The 23,134-nt window shown below is 36.7% G+C and overlaps 1 protein-coding gene across 4 annotated transcripts in view; it reads right to left on the bottom strand.

Moving 5' to 3' along the window:
- Positions 1-23,134, bottom strand: part of PLCE1 (phospholipase C epsilon 1) — a 118,699-nt gene that overhangs the window by 16,893 nt on the left and 78,672 nt on the right. For 3 of the 4 annotated variants that reach the window (XM_061348955.1, XM_061348958.1, XM_061348956.1), the window contains 16 exons: positions 22,355-22,500; positions 20,638-20,896; positions 19,734-19,942; positions 14,932-15,598; positions 14,257-14,439; positions 13,880-13,997; positions 13,345-13,501; positions 8,269-8,391; positions 8,046-8,182; positions 6,875-7,113; positions 5,657-5,718; positions 5,352-5,517; positions 3,422-3,529; positions 2,861-2,977; positions 2,622-2,780; positions 1,497-1,620 (listed from right to left, as the gene is read on the bottom strand). In XM_061348955.1, coding sequence (XP_061204939.1) covers positions 1,497-1,620; positions 2,622-2,780; positions 2,861-2,977; positions 3,422-3,529; positions 5,352-5,517; positions 5,657-5,718; positions 6,875-7,113; positions 8,046-8,182; positions 8,269-8,391; positions 13,345-13,501; positions 13,880-13,997; positions 14,257-14,439; positions 14,932-15,598; positions 19,734-19,942; positions 20,638-20,896; positions 22,355-22,500 — 2,974 coding nt within the window. Of the gene's footprint in view, positions 1-1,496; positions 1,621-2,621; positions 2,781-2,860; positions 2,978-3,421; positions 3,530-5,351; positions 5,518-5,656; positions 5,719-6,874; positions 7,114-8,045; positions 8,183-8,268; positions 8,392-13,344; positions 13,502-13,879; positions 13,998-14,256; positions 14,440-14,931; positions 15,599-17,263; positions 17,303-19,733; positions 19,943-20,637; positions 20,897-22,354; positions 22,501-23,134 lie in introns of all 4 variants that reach the window. The other variant, XM_061348957.1, reaches the window with a different exon arrangement.

Consider the following 23,134-nt stretch of genomic DNA (forward strand, 5'->3'; position numbering starts at 1 on the left):
TTCACAGCAATGTACACACACTGTCTCCACCCTGCCCCACACAAGCAGTACTCTCAAGTAGCCAGCTGGGCCAGCTTCCTAGCAAAATGCAACTGAGGACAGTGCATGCACCAAACTCATGAATTATCATATTAGCATACATTATACTGCTATCTCACAAGCAGCATCAGGTCCTGAACTGCATGTTAATTTTTTTAAAATCATTAAATACAGATGCAAGTAGTTTGAATAAAAGAGCAACTGGAAAGAAGTCCTATGCCACTGGGCATCCTGAAAAATTATATCTTATCTGAACACAGCATCCATTAAAAGTTAACGAACACAGTACTTTATGGTTTACCTAGCAGAACGTGCCCAGCTGTGTCAGACCAATGGTCACTCTAACTCAGCATTCTCTTTCTGACAGAGGCAATGGGAGATGCTGTTTAAAGAGCGCATCCAGCCACTGGTCATGGCCACTTCCCCTTGGTCAGTTTTGTGGCCCATTTATGGAATTTAACAAGGATGAAGAATTTATTTGACAAATGTCCTTTATCAGAACTTGAGAGGATTAAATGTTCCTGATTCCAGCTATTTGCTCTACCAGTATCTACCGGACTGAAGCAGAAGGAAAAAAAATTGGCATGACTTCATCTCAGCTGCCTCAGTGTGGCGCATTCTGTCCTTCACCTGTAGCTGAATCAAACGTGACTGACTGAACTGGAGAGCTAACGAAGTAGTGGAAGTTATTGAATGCAGCACTTTTTATTACCTCTGGCATGCCAATCATTATAGCTGATCTATAAATTGTTCATAAAGGTGGATTTATGCTCTACCAGTTCCTGAAAGCTAGAGTAGGTGAAGCATAGATGCCACATGAACTTACAAGGCAAGTCAGTGAGGCATGCCTTGCCATTTTTTCACTGAGCAGCTAAAGCTTTAATAAAGCCCTCTTTATTGAGAAAGCCACAGATAAGCCAATGGCTTCTCTGCCTTTACGCATGAAGTGAACAGCTGATGCTGAAAGTGTAACTAAAATAAATTCTTCAGGGATCTCTGGTATTAGATAGTAACCAAGGAGAAGTTTGGAGAATCTGCATCTTAAGTCAATGTAATGGCAGTCACACAGATGCAAGGGCTAAGCCTGTTGTGAACTTTGGCTTTCAGGTGTCTCGATTTCTCATAAAAGACAATACAGCCGAAGGTAGAGTAGATTATGAACACAATCATTTTTTTAGTAATATAAATAATATAAAATATAATTTATAAATACTACAGGTTAGCATACGCTGCATAGTTAAAACATTTTATGGTTGGAGTTAAAGTTGTACTCAAGTCCTCTACATCTACATAGTCAAATTATTTTCACAGTATTACAGACTATTACACTAAGAACATTTAGCACATCTTCCTCTCAAATGGTAAGAACTCACCTACATCATTCCTGAACTAGAATATTTACATGCCTTATTGCTGACAACAGCACTGTAATAAAGTAAGCAAATATATACTGTTACCATCAGAGAGAGATTCGTAGTCATAGTCATATTCATCCTCTTCATCTTCTTCCTCCTCATTGGGAGGTGTGGGGTTGCTAGCACCATTGCTAGCCTGTGCTTGCATATGTGCCAGCTGGTGAGCCTACAGCAACAGAACCATTTATTACATTCTTGGTAAGTATTTTTAAGAAGCAGAAGAGTTTACATTGCTGCCTGCATCTTATTTATATGAAAGCACTGAATAAATATAATGAGAAATTAGCAAGACTGCTAATTTCTTAAGAGCTTGAATATAAAGAAAACTTGTATTGGTGGAAAAAAACTCAGTAAGATATGAAATGTAATTAATTATGGGAAAATATCCACTTTGCACAGCATCTAGAGCAATACTGCCTTTTTCCAGCCTGAGGAATGCTTTCTCAGAAACAGTTTAAAACTTTTTAAAAAGACAGAGAATGTCCATATACTGGTACAATCAGTGTGATTCTGATACAAGAATTCAATTCTAATTCAATTATGTTTACATTTTGGGTAAAGGCAATTAGTTTTTAAGGATTCAATCTAACTACTGCCTAACCACAGACGTGGTTAAGACGAGGCTACCAGAGACACAACCCTAATTTTTAGAAATGAGAAAAATTCTCATTTAAGTATAAGCACAACTTGAATAGCAGAGTCCCCGCGAAAAGGGAGTAAGAAAGAGAGCATTTGCCTGGCTTGAATATAAAAAAAGAGAAAAGCAGAATTCTAGTAAAAATTACTGCATGCTCTATATATACACACTTGCTCAATGCACATCACTATTGTTCAACAAACATGAATAGCAAATATTATAGCCTCAGAGTAAAACTTCATTTATGTTTATCACGTAGGACATGTGGCACTAATCATAATACTATGAAGTATTATAAAACTAAAATTCACTAAAACTTTTTTATGCTGTGTCTATACTCGGCTATAGGTCTTGTCCACTTATTTGAAAGTATTGCAGGCCAATTCCAAGTGTTGCAAGTGAGTCTTCCAAGCATGAGTATGCATTAGATTATTCTGCTGTACATATCGGAATGACAAAACTTCAAACACAAATGAACTATTTCTAACAAAATCTAGGTCTCATTGCTTGCTGTTAAGGAAGCCCTTTACCTTCTGTTTCAATATATCCACTGGTGTTTGATGAGCTTTCAGCTTCTTATTCTTCAGCAGGATTTTTCTTTTGAGTTGGCCAGGTGATGGAAGCATGGGATCATCAGAAAAGTCACTCTCAAATAAAAACTTTGCTACCAGCTTATCTCCAAACACATTCTGAAACATTGAGAACATGTTATTATGTTATGGAAAATCCCAAGGCATATGCTTGGAATAATGTACAATTCCTAGCCTACCTTGAAAATTTCAGCCATCTTGCGTTGCTGAGGCAATGAACAGTGGTTTTCTATTGATATAATAATCGGCATGTCAGAGGTGATAAATGCATTGCGATCAATAGCTTCTACTACCTCCTGTGAGAAAGAAAGGTCATTGAAAGAACATGTGATTACTTTGCAGCATTCAGTTACCTTACAGTTACCTGAAAAGAGAGAAAGGAAGGAATCCTTTTTCTCCTCTAAGAAGAAAGAATCCACAATCTGCTTTCAAAACAAGATCTGCAGATCAACCTAGCATCTTGTTACAACAAAACTGGTAACAGCTACTCACGTTAGTTATGCTGATAACAAAAAGACAAAATCACAGTACTTATGCTACAAAAACTAATTTGAAAAGCATGTTTACAGTGAAGAAGTTCTTGTCTACATGGTCTTTTGTTCATATTCTATTAGTATTTAGCCCATTAGGGTTTGTACTTTTCCAATAGGTTATTTTTTTCCTCCATTAGAGAAAAAGCTACTGATTTTCTTCTGATTTTTTTTTTGCTTGTTTGTTTCAATGTGCAATTACCAGCATACCTTAAAAGAGATCTTGGTAGTAAGAGTGTGCCCGTGATAAATGATAGGCATCCCATCATCGCCATCCCAGCAGTCTAATTCTACACTTCTGCAGCCTTGTAAAAGAACCTACAATGCAATTGAACAGTGTAAGCATGTATAAGCCACAGTCTCATGCCCCCAAAGTAGAAGGCAGACATTGCAGAGCTAAATGGAACTAAATGATTTAGTGAAAGTGCTGGAAAGAGTAACCTCTGTGGAGTAAACATAGCCCATAGAAGCTAGAGAACCCAGCTAACTGCATACCCTAGGTTGAGAAAGAGTGTAAAAATTAAGAAAGCATTTATGTTCTTAGAAGTACCATAAAGCTTTGAAATCCATGGTATCTTATAGGACACAGGCAATCTGTTTGCAGAAAGTGATTGGTTCTTAATGTATAGCTAAATTTTCTGAGGGAGAGAAACTTTTCCATATTTCTACTTACAAAAGCAGCTATAAAGCAACATGGCAATTTATTCCAGGTTTCTACTAGGATAGCTTATGGGCACAGCATCTTCTGTTTGTTTGCCAGTTCTTTTTGTTGGTTTTGTTAGTTTTTTAAGTAGAAAGTGGTCTGAAAATAATGTCTTACAACTTCCATGAGTATACTTAGAATGTGGCAGGCCATCTTATTTAATGATATTAAGCTAATTTACACTTATCTACCCATCCATCCATCCACCCATTTTTATTTATTCATTTATTTAGTTTATAAAGCCCTACTTGCTAGAAGACCACTGAAGAAAGCAAAGAGGAAGGATGAAGGGAAAGATAAGCTAACCCATCTGTTGGCAGCTTATTAAGCCCAGCTTATTATTGCTATCAATATTTAGCATGCCTAGCACTGAAGGAGTTATCTGGATTACAATTAAATATTCTTATGAAAACAAAGATCTCTACAATCAAAACCATTTCCAGCAAAAACATTCATGAGCAAATGAAAAAATAATTCAAAACCTGAATAATTTTATTTTAGATAGTTGTCTCCATAGTTGGCGCACCACCACTTCCGTGACAGCCAGACACACCGAGCCAGAATAAAGAGCCCCTTCTCTTCCAATGACAGCTACTTGAGGGACAGGAAGAAACCTTTCTGCATCATGCAAATTTTGGAGCCAGATGAGCTTCCCATCTATTATCAACACAACACTCACATCACTCTGTGCAGTGTTACTACAGGAACCTTCTTTGCAATTGCATTTTTCTGTGCAATCGTGTTATTCAGGCTTTCCTAACACAGCCTCACCCCCATGTCTTGTAACTCCAGGCAAAGCAGCACATGGAACACCAGATAAGCTCTTCTCAATGGTGAGTCATTAACATTTAGAGTAATGAAAACACTACTCACAGGAAGTTTGATGCTTTCTCTAGCATTTGGTAAATACACAGACACACAAATATACATACACACACACACATATATACAAACAAACACAGAACCAAAAGCCCTAGGGAAAAATTGCTCTTTTGCTGGTGACCACCAATCAGGCAAACAGTATAAAAAACTGAAGAATATTCCTAGAAGAAATGTTTTTAGAAGTTATAGCTCCATTTGAAATTTGTCTTTGCAGAGCAATGTACAGTATTTGAGTAGTGGTTTTGACATCTGAATGAACTAAAATATTAGATCAGTCTTTCCTGTGGGAAAGTCTAATTTTAGTAGGTTGGGTCAGACCGACTGGTGTCTAAATGCTATGAATCTCAAGCTAAACCCATGTTTTTGCCTAAGAAAAGGCATTTGAGCACAACTGTGCTTACAGGCAGCTTTCCCACACATCATGTTTTCCAACATTCTGCGAGCAGGGGTTTAGGACATTTAGATTTTCAAAGCAAAAAGGTCATGTTTCTGCGACTTGCCAGTTAAACAAACAAGTTCATGTTGAAAACTACACAATGATCTAATCCTGCATACCTGGCTGTAGAGCTCTACCGAGGACTCCCCTTTAAGCTGATGGCCAGTAAGGTAAGTGTTGTGTGAAGACTCTATGTAGTAATATGACAGTGGATAGTGCAAGTCCTCAGCATTCTCTTGTGACTCATCATTTTTGGAGGCGAAGTTTTCTTTATCCATCAAAAATCTAGAGACGAGATGATGTGAGGAAATTTTATGCTGTTCTGAGTATTTTGTTACTGTCATGCAAACAACAATACACTCAGGTCATCTTTGTATATATATATATATATATATATATATAAAATTAACACACAAGTAATTACCTTGCAAATCCTTCAAAAGATAGCAGCCCCTGCTGGCACATGTTCACACTGGGTTCAAATTTCTATAAAAAGGAAGACATTTCAGAGATATATGATAAAAATTCTTAAAAATAGGTATTTTCCATATTTTTATCGTGTAGTCTGCCCACCAAACTAACCAGTTAGTATGTAAATCCTGTCTCTTTTTGTGTGTAAAGTAACCAGGTGCTTGCAGTAGGCTCATGCCTATTTTGCAAATCACTAAACAAGCATATTAAACTCATAATTGTAAATCATAGAATCATTTGGGTTGGAAAGCATGTTGGGAGATAATCTAATCCAATCTCCTTTTCAAAGCAGTCAGCACCTAAACTGAAATTAAAAAGGATCTGTAATCAGGCATCCTTCTCCTACATACTGTGCTTAAACACAGCATACCACCATCTTGAAATAAAAAGACTTGTGGTATGCTAACTTGAGGTTTCTTTAGAATTTCTATCTTTTAAAGTTAGCAATTTTATATTATATGTTGGTACCTGAAATATATGGTTTTTAGACTTTGTTAACTGCTAAGTGAGAGGTTAACTTTGGAGTGTACTAATTAAGCATGCTTGGAAGAATTCAAGACTTTCTACGTATTTCTAGTCACTTCAGCCATTGTACAGAAGCAAATAAAACATTTCCTCTGGAAAATTTTTATAATAAAATAAAAATCAGTGGAAATGGTGTTTTTTTTAGATACAAATCGGGGTCAAATTCTACCAAAGGTGGTCACAAGGAAACAAGGAGAAAATAACACAGGGCCATGTTGGACCAAGCCTTGGGTGGCATGGTTTAGTGTGAGGTTCCCTGCCCATGGCAGGGGAGTTGGAACTAGATGATCTTAAGGTCCTTTCCAACCCTAACTATTCTATGATTCTACGATTCTAACTCACTGTCATGAATGCTTTTCCCAAGTGGTGACATCCCTTTCTGGATAAAACACACAGAGCCAATAAACCAGTTTATTTAGATTTTTTTTTTCTTTTTAAGGAAATATTCATGGGCATCTTTTCAATTTTAAAGCCCAGAATTAAGATAGTATTAAATTTTACATTCAAGTAAACTGTTGCAACACTATCAGCGTGAAAGTAAATACCCACACAGATATGCTATTCTGGCTACAAGTCAAACAATGTTAGTGTTGAAAACAGAAGTAACAAGAGTTCAAGCAAAATTGCAAGATATTTGTCTACAGACCTGGATAATACTGAGGATTTCATCATAGGTGCAGTGTTCTCCTTGGCAGTTAACTAGGAAGTCGTTTAGCTGCTGGATTCCCACTCCAAATATTCCCAGTGATGTGCTTTCAACTCCAGTACCGTTGGTTACGATACTGGCAGCAGCAATAGCATCAGATATTTGCCTCTGGTTATCTGATAGCTGCTGCCTGCTCTTAATGAACAAACCAAGGTCTGAAACATTCCTAGTCAACAAATCTTGAAAGCAAAAATAAGGAAATATAAGCTATATAATTATGTGTATTATATCTACTGTACTGAACATAATGTTATACACCACACTTGAATATCTGACTGAATATTTTAGCACTGGTATAGTGAATTAGAACAAATCCATCTTGTTTCTATTCACTAACAGAAGAAAAATCATGAAGCAGTATGACAACACTGGGAGAGGCTTATAAATGCTCAATTACTATAAGTAAAATTCTAGAACTTTTAACGAGTATTCACAACCTCTCACACACTGTCACCCAGGACCCTCCTGCTTCCTCCCTACACCATGGACAGCCTCAAAGCCTTTCCTTCACTATGTACAACCTCATACCCTTCCTGTGCAGTCACTGTGTATCTTCTTCCACTCCCATATGTCAATTGTACTGTACCCTCCCCACAGGTTGCTAAGCAGAAAGGCTGTTTTCTTTAAATATGCAAAAAGCTCCAGACTTAGATTACAGTATCAGGGGAATGTAAAATGGGACAGAAGTTTCCTTCCCCCTTGTTCCACATAAAGCTGATGTACTAGGAAAAAAACAACCAAATGAGACACAGGGTGCAGCCTCCTCATTCCTCCTTCCTACTTTTGCTCAGTGTTTTAGCCCTTCCAGAGCTCCTGCAATCAGGTACAGATCCTTGTGTTGGGCCCAGCTATTCAGCAACAAGCTTTGTGCCTCTGCTATACTGGTTACAGATATAACTGGCTAATACAGAGCAGGAATACTTTTCCTTCCCTTGATTTCTGAACAAAGAACATATCTTACATCCTGCTAACTAGGTATTAGTGGAGGTAGGGCAGCAATTCTCTACGTAAACTTGTAAGTGATAGTTCTTTATGAGAATGAGACACTTTTTCTTAAGGACAGTAACTGAAGCTTATCAATGTAGCAGCTGTATTTTCCTTTTTAACAAACCTAAATCAGGCTGGAATCCACTGCTATTCTCATCAATCTTCAAATTAGTGTAAAGTGGAGCAGGCTCTAAACCAGATCGATTGCAAGGCACAGCATAGACATCAAAGAGGTCTTTCAGATCCTTGCGGCTACGGACACTGCGAAAAGAGTAGAAAAGCTCAAGTTTTACTTTTTCTACAAACTTGGGTGAATGATATCAGTACAGAATAAAAATACATTTTACCTGAAAGATTTGAAGAGCTCTACAAATTCCACAAAAGTCATGTTACTATCAGACACCATGAAGTTCTGAAACCCCTTCATTCCTCCTTTAACGCGGCCATGCCAGCTACTGCTGCTCCATGCACTAAATCAGAAAAAGACTGCTGTAGCTTGGTTTAATAAATTCCATTTATTGAAACATTCTGCATTACTGCTTTAACAATTTATTTGTGCTCTCCTTAATACATTTATAACCAGTATCTGAAAGAAGCAAATAAAGCAGTATCTTATAAGATGCATAACAGTTTGTACCTCCTTGTTTTATACCTTGATTATAGCAGCTATGCTATTCCCTCAAGACAACTGCAGGCTTTGCCAGAATTAATAATGTACATGCATGCTATTTAAAACTCTTCCATGTGCAAATGGGGCTGATGCAAATGGCACAAATTAAAGCACTCTCGCTTTCTCTTTAAAGAAAACAATACCAATATTCCTGGAGCACAGGCTGCTCGTAAGGGTTGTTGAAGATTTGCTAAGAGAAAATTAAAACATATATAGAATTCCTTGAAGCTCTGTTCTGTCAAAGTAAAACAGTAATATTCTGAATGACTGTGCAAGAAAAACAGGGTTTTTCTCACACCTGGGGTTTCTTACATGTTGGAGCATTAAAGGTGCAGATTTTAAGAAGCATAACCCTTCCCCTTTCCTGGCACTCAGCCCTCACTATTTCCTAGCCCATGTCTTTTCCCAGATTCTTCTGAAGAACACTCAAGACTATCAGCAGATAACTCAAAGACAGGTTGAGCTACAGTCCTCTTCTTTCAGGCGTGGACAATAGCTTCTGAAGGCCACTAGAAACAAAGTTCTAATGATTTCCTACTTTCAGCTTTTGGGGCTGATGTAAGGAAAATAGACCGGAATTTCTTGAGAGCCAAGGCAGAAAATAATCACAGAAACAACTAGGTGTTTGGTGCTAATTGTATTAGTTGACTTGAGTAACAGAATAATAGCAATCCCAGCCAATTTCTTTATAACTGAAATTGTTAACTGATGCTCTGCAGCTGAAAAAAGATTACTTGAAGCAGGACCAGTATATTTCCAAAAGCTACATCCCAAAATCCTTAGGCTACTACTGGATTTGCACTAGTAAGTGTAGTTAGGCCCAACTTGAACTATCCCTTGAGTAGTGTGAACAAATCCTTGGTGAATTTCATGTACTAATTTGTAATGGTAGGCTGAGCTCTTGAGCCTCTTCCTGGGCCTAAACACCAATGAACACCTACTGCAGGAATGGGATCCACCAGTACCAGCATCTTGAAAAGGGAGGCATCTCAACCCGCAGCACAAGTATCAAGAACTGTCTAGTTCAAACCATAACTAACTCCAGAAGTTACAGTATTTGTTTCAAAATACCAGACTAGGTGACCTCGTGTCAGACTTTATTGTGACATTTTGTAATGTTAAGATCTGCAAATCCATTAATCTATGAATTCTGCCATCAGGCTCAGTACAAATAGTTCCAGTTCCAACAGCTGTGAGGGAAAAACAGGACCAGATTGTCCCATGTTCCTAAAGACATCTGCAGTCACCTGCTGCAGGCAGGCAACATTTTACATAAATATGCTAGATCAGATTCCTCAATTCCATCCTGTCCTGGGATGGATGCATGCAATTGAAAGCAGAATGTGATTTAAAAGTACTAAAAACACCATCTCCTTTAGTTGATAATGTTCAATTTGTTTGACGTCACTATGGCAAGTACTGACATAGTGCATATGACTTCTTTCCTAAAATCATTCCTAACATTTTTATCAGACAAGAAAAATAAACCATGATGAGGAAAATCTCTGGACTCCCGAAAACAGACTGCAACTGCAGAGCACTGAGTGGAAGACTGGCAGCAGATGGTAATGCTCAGCATTTCACTGGACCTGATTGCTAAAGAGTATTTTCCACATCTTTCCATAGGTAACCAGCACAGGTTGTAAAAAAAAAAAAAAAAGACCCTAAGAACCCAACAACAACCAAAGTAATTAGTAACAGTCTGGATTATACCTGTATCCGGGTATAACGTGTGAGGTGGTTTAATCTCTCTTCACAAAAAAGCCCAAATCTCTATTTTTCCATATCCTGTTATCTGTTTCCCAGTGGTGTTACCATGCTTTCCACTGCTTCCTCCACCTTACACGTGGCACTAGATTGCCAAATAACTTGGAAATTTGCTAGAGGCTTTTAAAGAATGACAAAAGACATCTACAGGCTGCCTGTGCTTGGGAATTATCTGGACTGTGTAAGAAATTATTCTCAACAAAAAAATATTTGTAAGGAAGTCAGGAATATCAAGGTTATGAGTTATGTATGTAAAAATACCATTTTTCAATCTGTACATGTAAGGATTACTGTTATTCTAAACTAGATAGCCAAGTCCTCCTCTTTTCAAATTGCTATCATTATATTTAGATTCTTTTCATTTTTCACTTGTAGAAATTTTATTTAGTGCTTCTCACTTGTTGGGGACATCGATCTAGTTTACTGGTCGGGCAAAAGTTCATGCACATATTATATACCAAGAGAAAGAGAAAAAGAACTAGAAATTTTTCTTGCTCTCCTCCTCCTGGCTGCTGTACTGCAGCTAACGATCATTTGTTACCAGCTCAGCTTTCTATGCTGTGAAGGCCCTGCTTAGCCTGGTGGGACACTCTATCCACCACCCTTCAGCTCTGGGTTCTGTGAGGGACGTGCACTCAATGCACAGTCAGCTCATGTTCAACACCACTTCCAACTATGAAGCCTTGTCAGTGTTTGAGTCTGAATCCAGATACTTATCTGAATTAATAACTTCTGTTGGCTGCCATCTGTGCAGAGCCACACAAATGCGTACAAGCACCCCCAGTGGATCCTGTATTTCCTAGGTTATTTCATTATCTAGGTCAGTCCAACTTTCTGTTACTTTAGAAAATGGATACTTCATTTTATCTTAATTTATGATAGTACTGACAAAAGCGGTCAGTTATAACTGCGCAACAATTGGCTCAGGTCTGTTTTGCTTCAGTATAGTGCTTTCCTGTTTCTAAGACATCACTTCCTTTTTTGGTGTGTGTTCTATCTGAAGTGGCTGAAATAAGTTGTGGCATATACTATTGCCTGACAGATTGCCATTTATTTAATGTAACACTAAGCAATAGGACATGGTGGTTTGCTTGACACTACAATCCTTGCTGGAAGCATCCCCTACAAGACAGTATACTGGAGGTGGTTTCAGACTGAAAAACCTCTCCATCCATACTACCTAATTACCAAAGCCTCTGGAGGAAACATTCCCAGAACTGCACCTAAATTCCATCTTGGAGGTAACCAGCTGGTTTACTCTAAAAGAGATCCCAGGTGTAAATTAGTACACATACAGCACTTTGCAGCAAATCAGACAGCCAGCTATTTGACAGCTTAGGCTTAGTGATCACAGTCAAGGCACATGTGAAGTTTTCACACACATGAAAACTGGCAAGCACAGTTCAGACCTATAAAGGGTCCAAAGGGTAAATACCAAGACTAAAACTCTCTCCAGTACTCTGAGTCTCTTAATGGCTCATAAAAACTGGGTCAAGGCAATGGATAAAGCATGTAATTCTGTTCTGAGGAATTTCCTCAGGACCGATGAAACAGCCATACAGCTGTATGCTGAGCAAATTCTAACAAGAAGGGTCATATCAAGTTGGGGAAATCTCTACCAAGAAATGCAGTGGAGTTTCCACACGGCTTTGCCAGGGAAAATCTGTCATAACTCAGGGAGGCCCATAGGGTTAAGCTGCACAGGGATCTGTACAGAAAAGCAGAACTGAGAGGAATTAAGGAATATTAGCTGTTCTTCCCCAGGGAATGTAAATTCTCCACTGAACTTTTTAATCTCACTTAGAGAACAACAATTATTTTGGCATAAAGGCAAAAAGCAGATTTGCAAAGCACAGAAGTATTTTCCAGAGGTAGTAAAGCAGCATTTTGTCATTTTAATGTAAAAGAAAGCTGTTCCAATCCTTCATAAAAGAGAAACGTCTTACAGAGGTAAACCCTAGTCTGGCATGTTCATCACATGGTTTTGAACAACAGTGAAGAACAAAAAGCAAGCAAAAAGTAATGAGTCTCAGAAAGTTGTCCACATGTGGCTCTACTCCTCATACCTATTGACAAATTTTATGTGTAAAAAACCAAAAATTCCTAAGAAATACACAACATTCACCATTACACAAAACACCTCACTTCAAAAACAACGCTCTTCCAGCAGAAATAATAGCTTCTATTGTTTGTCATTGCTCTCCTGGAAACCCAAACTCATAACCACACCTTAGTGTTCATTCTGTTAAAAGGCGCTGGATGACCTCTGTTGAGCTGGTTTTCTTGCATGTCATAAAGTACCATCCACATCCCTGATGCATTATCATTGTTATATTATTATTACTACAATTACTACTATCACTTTTTCTAGAACTAATACAATAGTCCACTATGTCACTGCACAACCACAGCACAACCTTCTGCACTGCCTAATGACACAAAAAAAAACCCTCTTCTCAAGGAAGACAGGCCTATAAGAGAAAGATTTCAAGTCTGTTCCTCTAGTTCCCCAAGGCAGTACTACAATCATTACCAGGAATGTCAGCAAAAGTTAATACTCCCCAAGGTAGAAATGACTTATGCTAAGAAACCTTAGAACTTCAGTTCACACATCTACAACATTTCTGTTGATTTTCATTATACAGATGACGTTTGTAACTATGTTTTGGATCAGATCTGGAGAAAGAGTTAAACTCTGTATCTGTGTAGCTTTGGAACAGCATTCCAATCTGCTTTTGTAATAGACATAAACGGAAACATGCTGCTCAGGGACTTGCTACAGAGCCGTCCTCAGATTCATGGTATTTCAGCTTAAATGTCCTATGTTGTTCTGCAGTGTGTTTTAGATGTCTCTCAAAAGGCTAGTGACATTACTGGCATTGGTTTTGTCAGATTTTATTAGTTTGTCCTGAAACCCACATTCAGTGATAATTAAGTAACAGTAACTTGTTTTCTTTTTAAATCAAAGCATTGCTTTTGTCCTTACCTAGACTGACTCTTGCTTGAAGAAATTACAGGAGAGGAAACGGGTCTTGCTGGTGAAGATGTAGCTCCTAAATTAGGAGATCCAGATGCTGTCAGAGAGTGAGCTCTTCTTGATGGCAGGTTGTTAGATGGAGAAACATTAATAGTAATATTTTGATCTATGGAGAAAACAAAAGTTTGCAGCACAATTACAACATCTGGCCCAATAAAAATATTTTTGTCCAAGAGACCTATAACTTAATTCATTACGGTGTAGTAAGACACTAACGGGATTTTAGATTTGTCCCAAGACAGTTAAAAAAAGATACATTCTAAACAACACTTATATACCCATTTCATCTGAATGGAAAGGATATGCTACTGAAACTAAATGAAAGAACTACCATAAGCAACTACATAAATTGGAAGTTTATAGCATTTGGAGTTTCAACTGCGAAAGTAGTTTCATATCATAGATGTATTTTTAACACCATAAAAAAAAGGCTTTGAGCAAAATTCTGAGGGATTTTTAAGTACTGAATTATTAACTTATCTACCTGGTTCTTCATGTTCATCAAGATCTTGAGGATCTGAACCACTCCTATTACGATATTCCTTAGAGCTTTTTGCCTTCCGAGTTGCCATTTCATCATCAGTGGCCTCTCCACTTTCACCCTAGAAATAACAAGCACCCAAAGGTCCCAACAAGATTCTGTTACCCTTCTGCTAGCCCCAACATGCACATGTCCTGAGAATGCTTCAAGCATGAGAAAAGAAACCTGAACTATTGGAAAACAAGTTCAAAACCTGAAATTGCAATAAACTGTTTTTAAATTCTTCTCTAACTTCTCTGGTTCAGAATACCATTAGCTGCACAGTAACTTGTAAGAAGGAAACAAATCAGCCAAACTACATGAATAACAAAATATTCTACCCTCATGAGTACTTTTTTCTTTTTCTTAGCTGCGCTTAATCCCAGAGTGTTGTTTCTCTGGACACTAGGTTTCTCAGTGCTTTTGGTAAGAGTTCCTGTGGTTGTGTTCCTTGCACTCCATCGTCTGCCTCCAAACAGTTCAACAGCCTGAGCCAAGGTTGGGCCTTCAAACCTTCCGTCCTCCTACAAAAATTCTTAGTGTTAACAAAACAGAGAAAGAACAGACACGTTTTCTTAAGCAATAAAATAGACATCTCTAAGGAATGAATGAAAGACAAAACATCAGGGGGAGGCAATTTTTAATTACTGCATGAATATCAAAGGGCTATTTTGTTTGCTATTTTGGCAGGGGTTTTGGCCCTAACTCTCATCACTCAGTGTTTCAGAACTTCTTTCCAGTACAGGCATTGCTCTTTCTTTAATAAAATACTTATTCCAAAACTCCAAACATATGAACAGCTCCATAATAAAAAAATTTAACTTCAGTGTATTGAAAACATGCAAGGTTTGACAGAACATTATGCGGAGAATCAGGTCTTACTGATTTAAGCTGTGTTGCAAAGTTGGAGATTTGATTCTCACTTTTAATTTTAACTTATAATAGACACTAATTACATTATATTAAGTTGTTGACATTTTTGAACTTTTCTTATATGAAATCACAGCATCTTTTACCTGGTAAAGGCTGACATACTGTTTCCGTAGCCACTGTAGTCTTTGATCAGGGAATCTCCTCATTTTCCTTACAGCTTTAGTCAATTCCAGCAATCCATCATACAGCATTCTGGCAGTGTATTTTGGAGCAACAAAGTGCAGCAACTTATTATCAGTAGTCTGAAGTCCATAAAGTAGTGTTATACTGTTTTCTTCAAGAGACATATTGCAAAGTTTATTTTGAACACACACAGTGTGCATATCAATGCCAGAGTGTCCCATATATACAGCCTTGGCTGAAAACAAGTCCAAAACACCTTCCACCAGTCCAGTATTACCAAGAATCTGGTATTTACCAAGCTCAGCAGTAGTACCCAGCACACTCAGTTTTGCCTTCGCGTTTGCAGGGCAAACTGTTGTTGGTTTTGTCCAAGTCAAAGTACTATTGTCAGGCTGAAGTTGAAGGAAGCAACGTGCTGAGAGGTGTGTCTCCTGATCGTAATGAATGACAGTTGCCCCTTGTTGCATGAACTGATGGACATCAGCCCGGATAGATAACACATACCAGGGAATGAGTTCTATCCCATGGCAGAAAGCCTTTTGTTGCTCTTCTGTTGAACTAGTGTCCCACTCCTTCAACTGCTCAAATATATCACTTTCAGAATCTGAAAGATCTCCAATGATAAATCTGTATGTGAATAAAGACGAGAGACATATCTTTAGTGATACATGTGCTTATTTATGCTATGACTGATGAATATATTTCTATTGTAAATTAAACAAAAAGCATACTGTCGTTTTACAATTTGGACTTACAGGAACATCCGTAGTTTTTAGAGTATTACAATTTCCATTATTGCAATTTTGAATTAATAAGTAGATGCTGCTACCATTAATTATAACTGCTATAACAATATATGTTCTTTGAACTTCCCAAACATTACATTATCAATAAAACCCCTCCATTTGGATCTTAAAGCCATGATTCCAATTTCTAAATCCACAGCATAAGATTGCTTCATTTGAAATATCAAGTACCGTATATGGAAACTATTAGCAGGACCTAGTGGATTGAAGACAGGACTTCTAATCTCTTCTCTATTATTGATTTAATCTGGTGACTTTTCACATTATATAATTCTCTGATTAACACTTCTAAAAACAGTGGTTCAAATACATATGTTCCTCATAGGAAGGAAGCAAGAATTTGATCAGATACCTCTCATTAGAAAATTTAATTTTATTTAAGCAAAAGATTCACATGAAGCTTGCATGCAGCAACCAAAAGTTTCAAAATATTTTACCATGATGAGAAACAGTAGATATAGAGCAACACTCAATCATACCGAACTAATAAATGAGGTAAACACATTTTTTTCCTTGCAGAAATTTCTAACATGTATGAATGCAAAAAATGTTCAATATTTTGATCCTGCTTTAATGAACATAAAAAGAGCAAACTGTTCCATGAAGCAGAACTAATGAAGCACATCTTCCTAAGGCTATCTGGACAGTAAAATCCAAACCAGTTTCCTCTGCATATTCTTCAAGGCATCTTTTCCTAACAGCCTCAGTGCTTCCTCTTCATATCATCACGTACACTCAGCTCCTGTTCATGTCTTATGAGCTAAGCAAAACCAATCCATGTTGTAACTTGTTTCAAGTCAACTATACTATCTCCCTAAGCTAAACAGCATGGAGAACCATTAGCTCTTCCTCAGTATCTTTTCCACCCTGGGCACTAACTGATTCTAATTTTTTCCCTTATTCCATATATCAACTCTAATGATTCCTCAATTTATTAAGCAGTGAGATTTCTACTTCTCTCTCCACCAAATTTAGCAAAAAGTGGCCAACAGACTGAGGATTTATTACTTGTGACTGACAAACGCACAGTAACTGTGTCAGCCTTCACTGTAGTTCTTTCCTTAAGAAATCTTGCTAAAAATAAAGGTCATGCATTATAACTGAGCTGGTATAAACTGTTTTTCCAGACACATAAAAATATTTACCTGTGTTATGCAAGATTAAGATTTTCAAAGTAAACAAATAACAAAAAGAGCTCTTTCTCCCCCCCATGACCTCAAAACAATCAAATAAATCTCTGCAGAAATGCTAGAAAATATATTCTGAGACTAGATGTGCATGGCTGGAGGAGTCTGGTGTAGCGGAGACAGAAATGGCAGAGCTTTGTTTATGGCTTATTTCACATTTGATAGCACTGGCATGCTGCAGATTAAAATGTATAAAAAGCAGGTAAGCCAAGAACTCACACAGAATCATATAGAGAAATGTATCTTTGACACTAGCTGCCAAAAGCAACACAGCTATCAATTATTGAGAACACACTTACAGAACTCGGTTTGAATCAGCTTTCTTTATATGTGCTGCACTGAGAGGCAAGGAAAAGAAAGGATAAGGGAAAGATTAAAACAGATTGCAGTTTTAAAGTGGAAAATTGCAAGGGATATGAAAAGCAAAAAACTCGAGGTTTTCCCTTATTTAAAAAGTTATTTACTGTAATTAGGAAAGCTTAAAAGTGAAGATGAGATCAGGGTAATAAAGCAAGGTATCAAAGTTTATAGTAACTTAATAGGTAATTTGATTAACAATTCTATAAAAATGGTATTTCAAACTTTTCTGTCTTTTCCTGTCTACCTTTACTTATTTGAGAACTGTCAAGACTGAGTTCTAATAAAGACTAAAGTTTGATATTTTTCTGGCATGTACAGAAATTCAGGTCACTGATTACAGAGTGATAGTTTGTTTGCTAACACAATTGGGAAAGTAATTATACACACTAACACTGAGTTTATTAGACACCTTTCATTTTTTTCAAATCAAACTAATCTACCAGCTTTTGTGGGTTCATGTTCCACACCACTAACCCAAATCAGCAGAAGGTGATTGCCCTCACGACCAAAATACTACAATTATCAAGTAATACGTAATTATTATATAATTTAGATTTTATAAACCTGTATGCAAATATGACTTTTCTCACCTAAGTTTCTTCTTTAGAACTTTTTTGTCATTCATAGCATTAAAATAAATCAAACATTGCAGCCTCCATACAACAGGGACAACGAACTATGGCCCTTTTTCTTCTGCAGCAATGTGCTCATGTGCCTCACCCAGCTGTCTGAATGCCCAGGGAAGGGACGGCAGGTGAATAAGGAATTTCCAAAGTCTAGGAGGTACCTGAGCTAAATGAGTATTTCCAGAAGTATTTTTCTACAAGTCATTATACCGTTCAAATCAGTTCTATAGATTCTAACAACTGAGTAGTTAGTAGCCTGAAACAGGAAATACAACTTCAATTACCTATGTTCGGTTTTGTTCATTTAAATTTTAAACTTTCATTTCAGTGTTATATTAGCTTTTATCTTTTTGCATTGAAGTCCTATTTTAATCTGCAACTTAAAAGTTTATATTTAAATAAAAAGCATAATTAATTTACCAAGTACTGATTTCATAAACACTTAACAAAGAAAACTTTATTTATTTCCATACTATTCTTTTTAAATTAAATTCTGCTTTGTTCATTTAAGTGAAAAGTTTATTTCCCTATCTTATTCTCTACTTGAACTGCTGTAAGCTGATTTTAAAGCATAATCATTAATAAAAGTCATTCCTGGAAGAAAGTCTTTGAACTGAAGTAAGTCAAGAGACAACACAAATGGACAGAGAAGTGTGTCTGTCTTTCTTGGCTTAATCTACTGCTCCACTTCCCAGAAGCAACTAAAGCCAGATGTGAATAATTCTATTAGAAACCATCATTTCAGGAAATAATCATTATTTATTTGAAATGAAATTTAGAATTGCATGTTAATTAAATAAATGCATTTAAAACAGGAAGATGGTAGTTCCTTCTCAGGCAGTCACTTATTAGATTTTATGTGTAAGTAGCTGAAATATGTTGGATACTTCTGAAATATGGGTATTTCTGATTCACATTATCAATAAAGTAACTCATGCAATGACTTAATTATGCTCTTCTGTGCAAGCCCTCACGTAATTTTCCAGGTCTTCATCTCTGAACAGTACAGATCCATTACTTAATTTGAAATTATTCTAACACAGTTGTTTAGTTTAAACCCACCTGTGTCTATATGGACTGCAACTTCACCAGAAAGCAACATTCTAGACTTAGTGATCTCTTAAACTTTGCACTTCACATATTTCTTGATGGTGAACAGCACAGAATATACAACATCTTTGAAGTGAAAATCTGAGATTCCTGAACACTGTTTTTATTTTACAAAGGGCACAATTAAAAAAACTTTTATGCAAAATAGCAGGACTACAGCAACCTGAAAATTCAAAATGTGTACTGACTTATAACGGTTTTCTGGACATAATTCAAAAGCCTTAAATGAGCATGTCCTTAAAAGAAGAGATCTTCTGAAGGATAACAAATAACCTTTCTTCTGAAGCAGGCAGAATGCTGCCCAAGCATGCGGAATGTAATGTCCTGAGCTCTGATAACAGATATGTCCTGGTGCTATTCCTGTCACAGCAGATCAAAATTGTCATCATAACTGTGGGTTTTTAAAGGGCTATGTGTAAGATGAAAAGGATTTACCCTTATCATGGGAGGAAGTAATTACATCACGAGGGAAAATATACAGAGAGTTTCCTAGCATTTGAGTATCGGATACTTAGCATAACTGCAGGGGGAAAAGGTTCGAATTGGAAGAGGATAAATAAAAGGGAAGATGTTAAAGTTTACCTTATTACTAAAAGTGAGCCTTGGTAAAAGGAAATTAAAGATTAAAAACATGAAATATACAGGTGATAACAGAAAATAAAAGGAGACGTACTGGTACCGGTTTTTGTCCTTCAAAGAGTTTTTTCTTGAATTACTGCCTTCAATAAAATTATCTTCACCCTCTTCAGATTCCAAACTGCGATTGCAGCTCCGAATCGTTTGAAAGATATTGTTTGCTGTTGATTCTTTTTCTGGATTATTTAAACCATCTTGGCCTATGCGTTGCAAGAAATTATCTTGTCCACTGTAATCTGAAACAAACTAGAGATACCTAAAAGATTAGTATAGTAATGAATAGAGTATGTCATCTACGTCTCACTGAAGAATTTCTTACAAGAATTAATATTTAGCATATATTTCATATTAGCTTCTTATGGGATTTTGTATCTACTTCCAATCCTAAACAGACCAAATCACTGAATAAATCAAACAATATAATTTTCATTAACTCCTGAAAACTCTTTAAGTGCCTCAGTCTTAATCTTTTCATCTAACAGGGTCATCTTTTTTTAAACCAAAATTATAAAACTCAAAGGAATTGCTTCTTTTCATAGAGGAAAAGCCTGATCCACTGAGTTGAATTCCATTTTTAAGGAATTGAAAACTTTCCAATTCCCAATTAATTAAGTGGAAGGTCGGAGCATTTAACAGAAAGTAGTTAAATCTTTAAGGATTGACATACTTATTTTACACAAAGTATCAACATGATCCTTTGGTCCTAACTTTAATTTCTCAGTACTCCAGTACTGAATTAGATATAAACAGTCAAATCTAAATTGATACACTAACTATAGGAATTAAATTGAGCTGTATTTAACTCAACAGTGGTAATAGCCTGGTTTAGAAAAATTTAATTAGATGATGCTTTGTATAAAATAATAAACAATATAAAATAATAACAAATAAAGCACCTGAAAGCTATCAACGTAACCCTTTCAAACGTGAATCTCACTTACCTCTAATGTTTCATTCTGGGCGTTATATCGTGGACAGAGTCTGATAAGGCTCGATGCCCCGTCCAAAACTTCACAAAGCTCTTTTAAAAATACACCACAGAAAGGAACAACTTTACAGCCTGGAATATTGAGTGCCCGGTTAACCACTTTCCTGTATTCAGATGATGACTCATGCTGTGCCATAGCATCTTTCAGACTTCGCATGGTTTCAATATCTGACTGGTCCATAAATTGCCACATTTTTAAAACTTTCCTTGACCTATTGCATAAAGAGATTACAACATTTATTAAAAAAAAAAAAAATCAATTTACATTCAAGTTCAATGCTGACAGCATGTATGTAACAGAGGAAATTATCATCATTATTCAGAAATGAATGCATGAAAGCAAGATTATTTTTATGAGAATTTGGGGTTCAGGACCATTTTGCCCCTTTTGAATTATTAAAGAGAAAAACTAAAAAGAAGAATCAAGCAGTCTGATCTACTGGAATCACACCTGACATTTTAATAAAAGCTCAGTTGCATAAGACATAAAAGAGGCTTTCTAACACTTTCATTGTGTTACTGCCTTAAAATCACAAGGGCTTGGGAAGAAACGAGAAAAGATTAAAGAACTTATAAAGATAAACCAGATCTTTTATTATGAATTCCTTTAGTTGTATTATGAAAAACCCATAAAGTTAGTAAAAGTTGGGGTTTTCTAATTAAATTTATTTAAAATAATTTACACTGATTTTTTTTCCTCATTTCAGTCACTAAATAAATTACTTATTTTCACAGAAATAAGTAAATTGGGACCATGTTCCAGCTCTCAGGCACCAATGCAATGCTGTAGATGAAAAGAACCTTTGCTTTCAAACAGGAATAGCTCCTGATGCTCCCTGAGGATAGTGGGTACAGCAGGGAGCCTTCCCACACTCTAAGCTGTATGTCTGTGCAATTATATGGCCTTTCTACCTGGCCCCAAACTTACAAAAAGGTCTGTAGGAAGGCTAACAGTAGAACAGCCTTAACCTCCCTTTCTGCCCCTGTCTGGGAAACACTGCTGAGCAGCACTAAGCCTTCCTCTCCTCTCTTGTGCTGTGCAGATGCATTAGAGATAAAATTAAGCCTTTAATTGGCTTTGTATTTCCTCTCACAACTTAGCTTTTAAACTGTGGATGCATTCTGCTCAAAAGGACTCCTCATGCCTATGAGTGTTTCAAATGTGTTTTATATAGCAAAAATGTAATCCAATCGCTCAATGAGAATCCTTACTAATCCACAAAGAGCAACAATACAAACACTTTGAAGCTTTATTACACAAACATGATATACAAGGAGGGTCAAAGCTAAGAAATGGGAAATCTGGTCTTAACTCTCCCCTGTTCCTGTTGATTAGCTTTACTCGATTAGATTAACCACAACTGTTTCCCCACCTTCTTTTCACATAAAAAAATTTCTGCTAAAAAAACCCAAACAAACAGAAATATATTTTCTAATATAACATATTTAGCATGTACCAGGAAAACCAATGGTGTCTCCAGAGCATTTGTAAAAAACAGCTTTTAGGATGCTTCATTTTTCCAAAAGGGATTACTAGAAAGTCACAGGGTGAGATAGTGTGATTTAGCCATGGATTTCTGTTTAGCCCATTGTTCTCCAGAAACATCTGCTTAACAGAAGCTGCAGTGTAATCTGTCACTGAAAAGCCATTTAAAAAGAGTTGCCAGTACCTCAGCCCTGCCAGAAATTCCATTACAGCATTGTAGTTGCCCATATTCCAGCAGCATTTTGCCACATGTACTAAATATGAGAAGACTTCTCGTTTCTCCTCCATTGAACCTGCAGTCAGGATCAGCCAGGTAACCCATGAGCTCACCTTGTAAAATAAAACAGATGGTACAGTCAATCAAAGCAATGTCACTTGGAGAATTCATGCATATTTGAGGGAAAACGTGGGGTTTTGTGGTTTCCTTCTGTCAGCATGCTACCAGGCAAAATTCTACTTCTACGTTCCGGGCCAAATCATATATGCAATGCAAACACACCTTACACACAGCCATACATATTACAACAGCTAAATGATAAACTACTTTAGAAATAATTAACAAAAACTCACTGCATCTTAAGATATTCCAAATACGCATTCAGGCCACAAAAGAATATGGACAGATTTCTAAAGCTGCCAGAGAGATCTGCAGTGTAAATTCTTATTAACATAACTTACAGATCGCAGCTTCACTCTGAATAACCCTTGTTCTTACAACATGGACAGTGAAAGTTGATAAATTGGAATTCTTATTTTTACTTAACTTCACAAAACCGGTACTTGCATTTAATGTACAAATTTGCTAATTCCTATATGCACTGAACATTTGAAATCATTCATATTATTCAAGATTGCAAATTCAGTAAAAAAAACCCATATTCCTAAGTGTGACCATACTACCAACTTCTGATTAATTAATGCCAGAATCAGAACTTAATGTTGTGCATGATTCTGTTTGTATTTA

This window comes from Neopsephotus bourkii, unplaced genomic scaffold, assembly GCF_033783945.1.
Source record: "Neopsephotus bourkii isolate Nb327-2 ecotype Australia unplaced genomic scaffold, CSIRO-AGI_Nbou_v1 NB_379, whole genome shotgun sequence".
NCBI lineage: Eukaryota > Metazoa > Chordata > Aves > Psittaciformes > Psittacidae > Neopsephotus > Neopsephotus bourkii.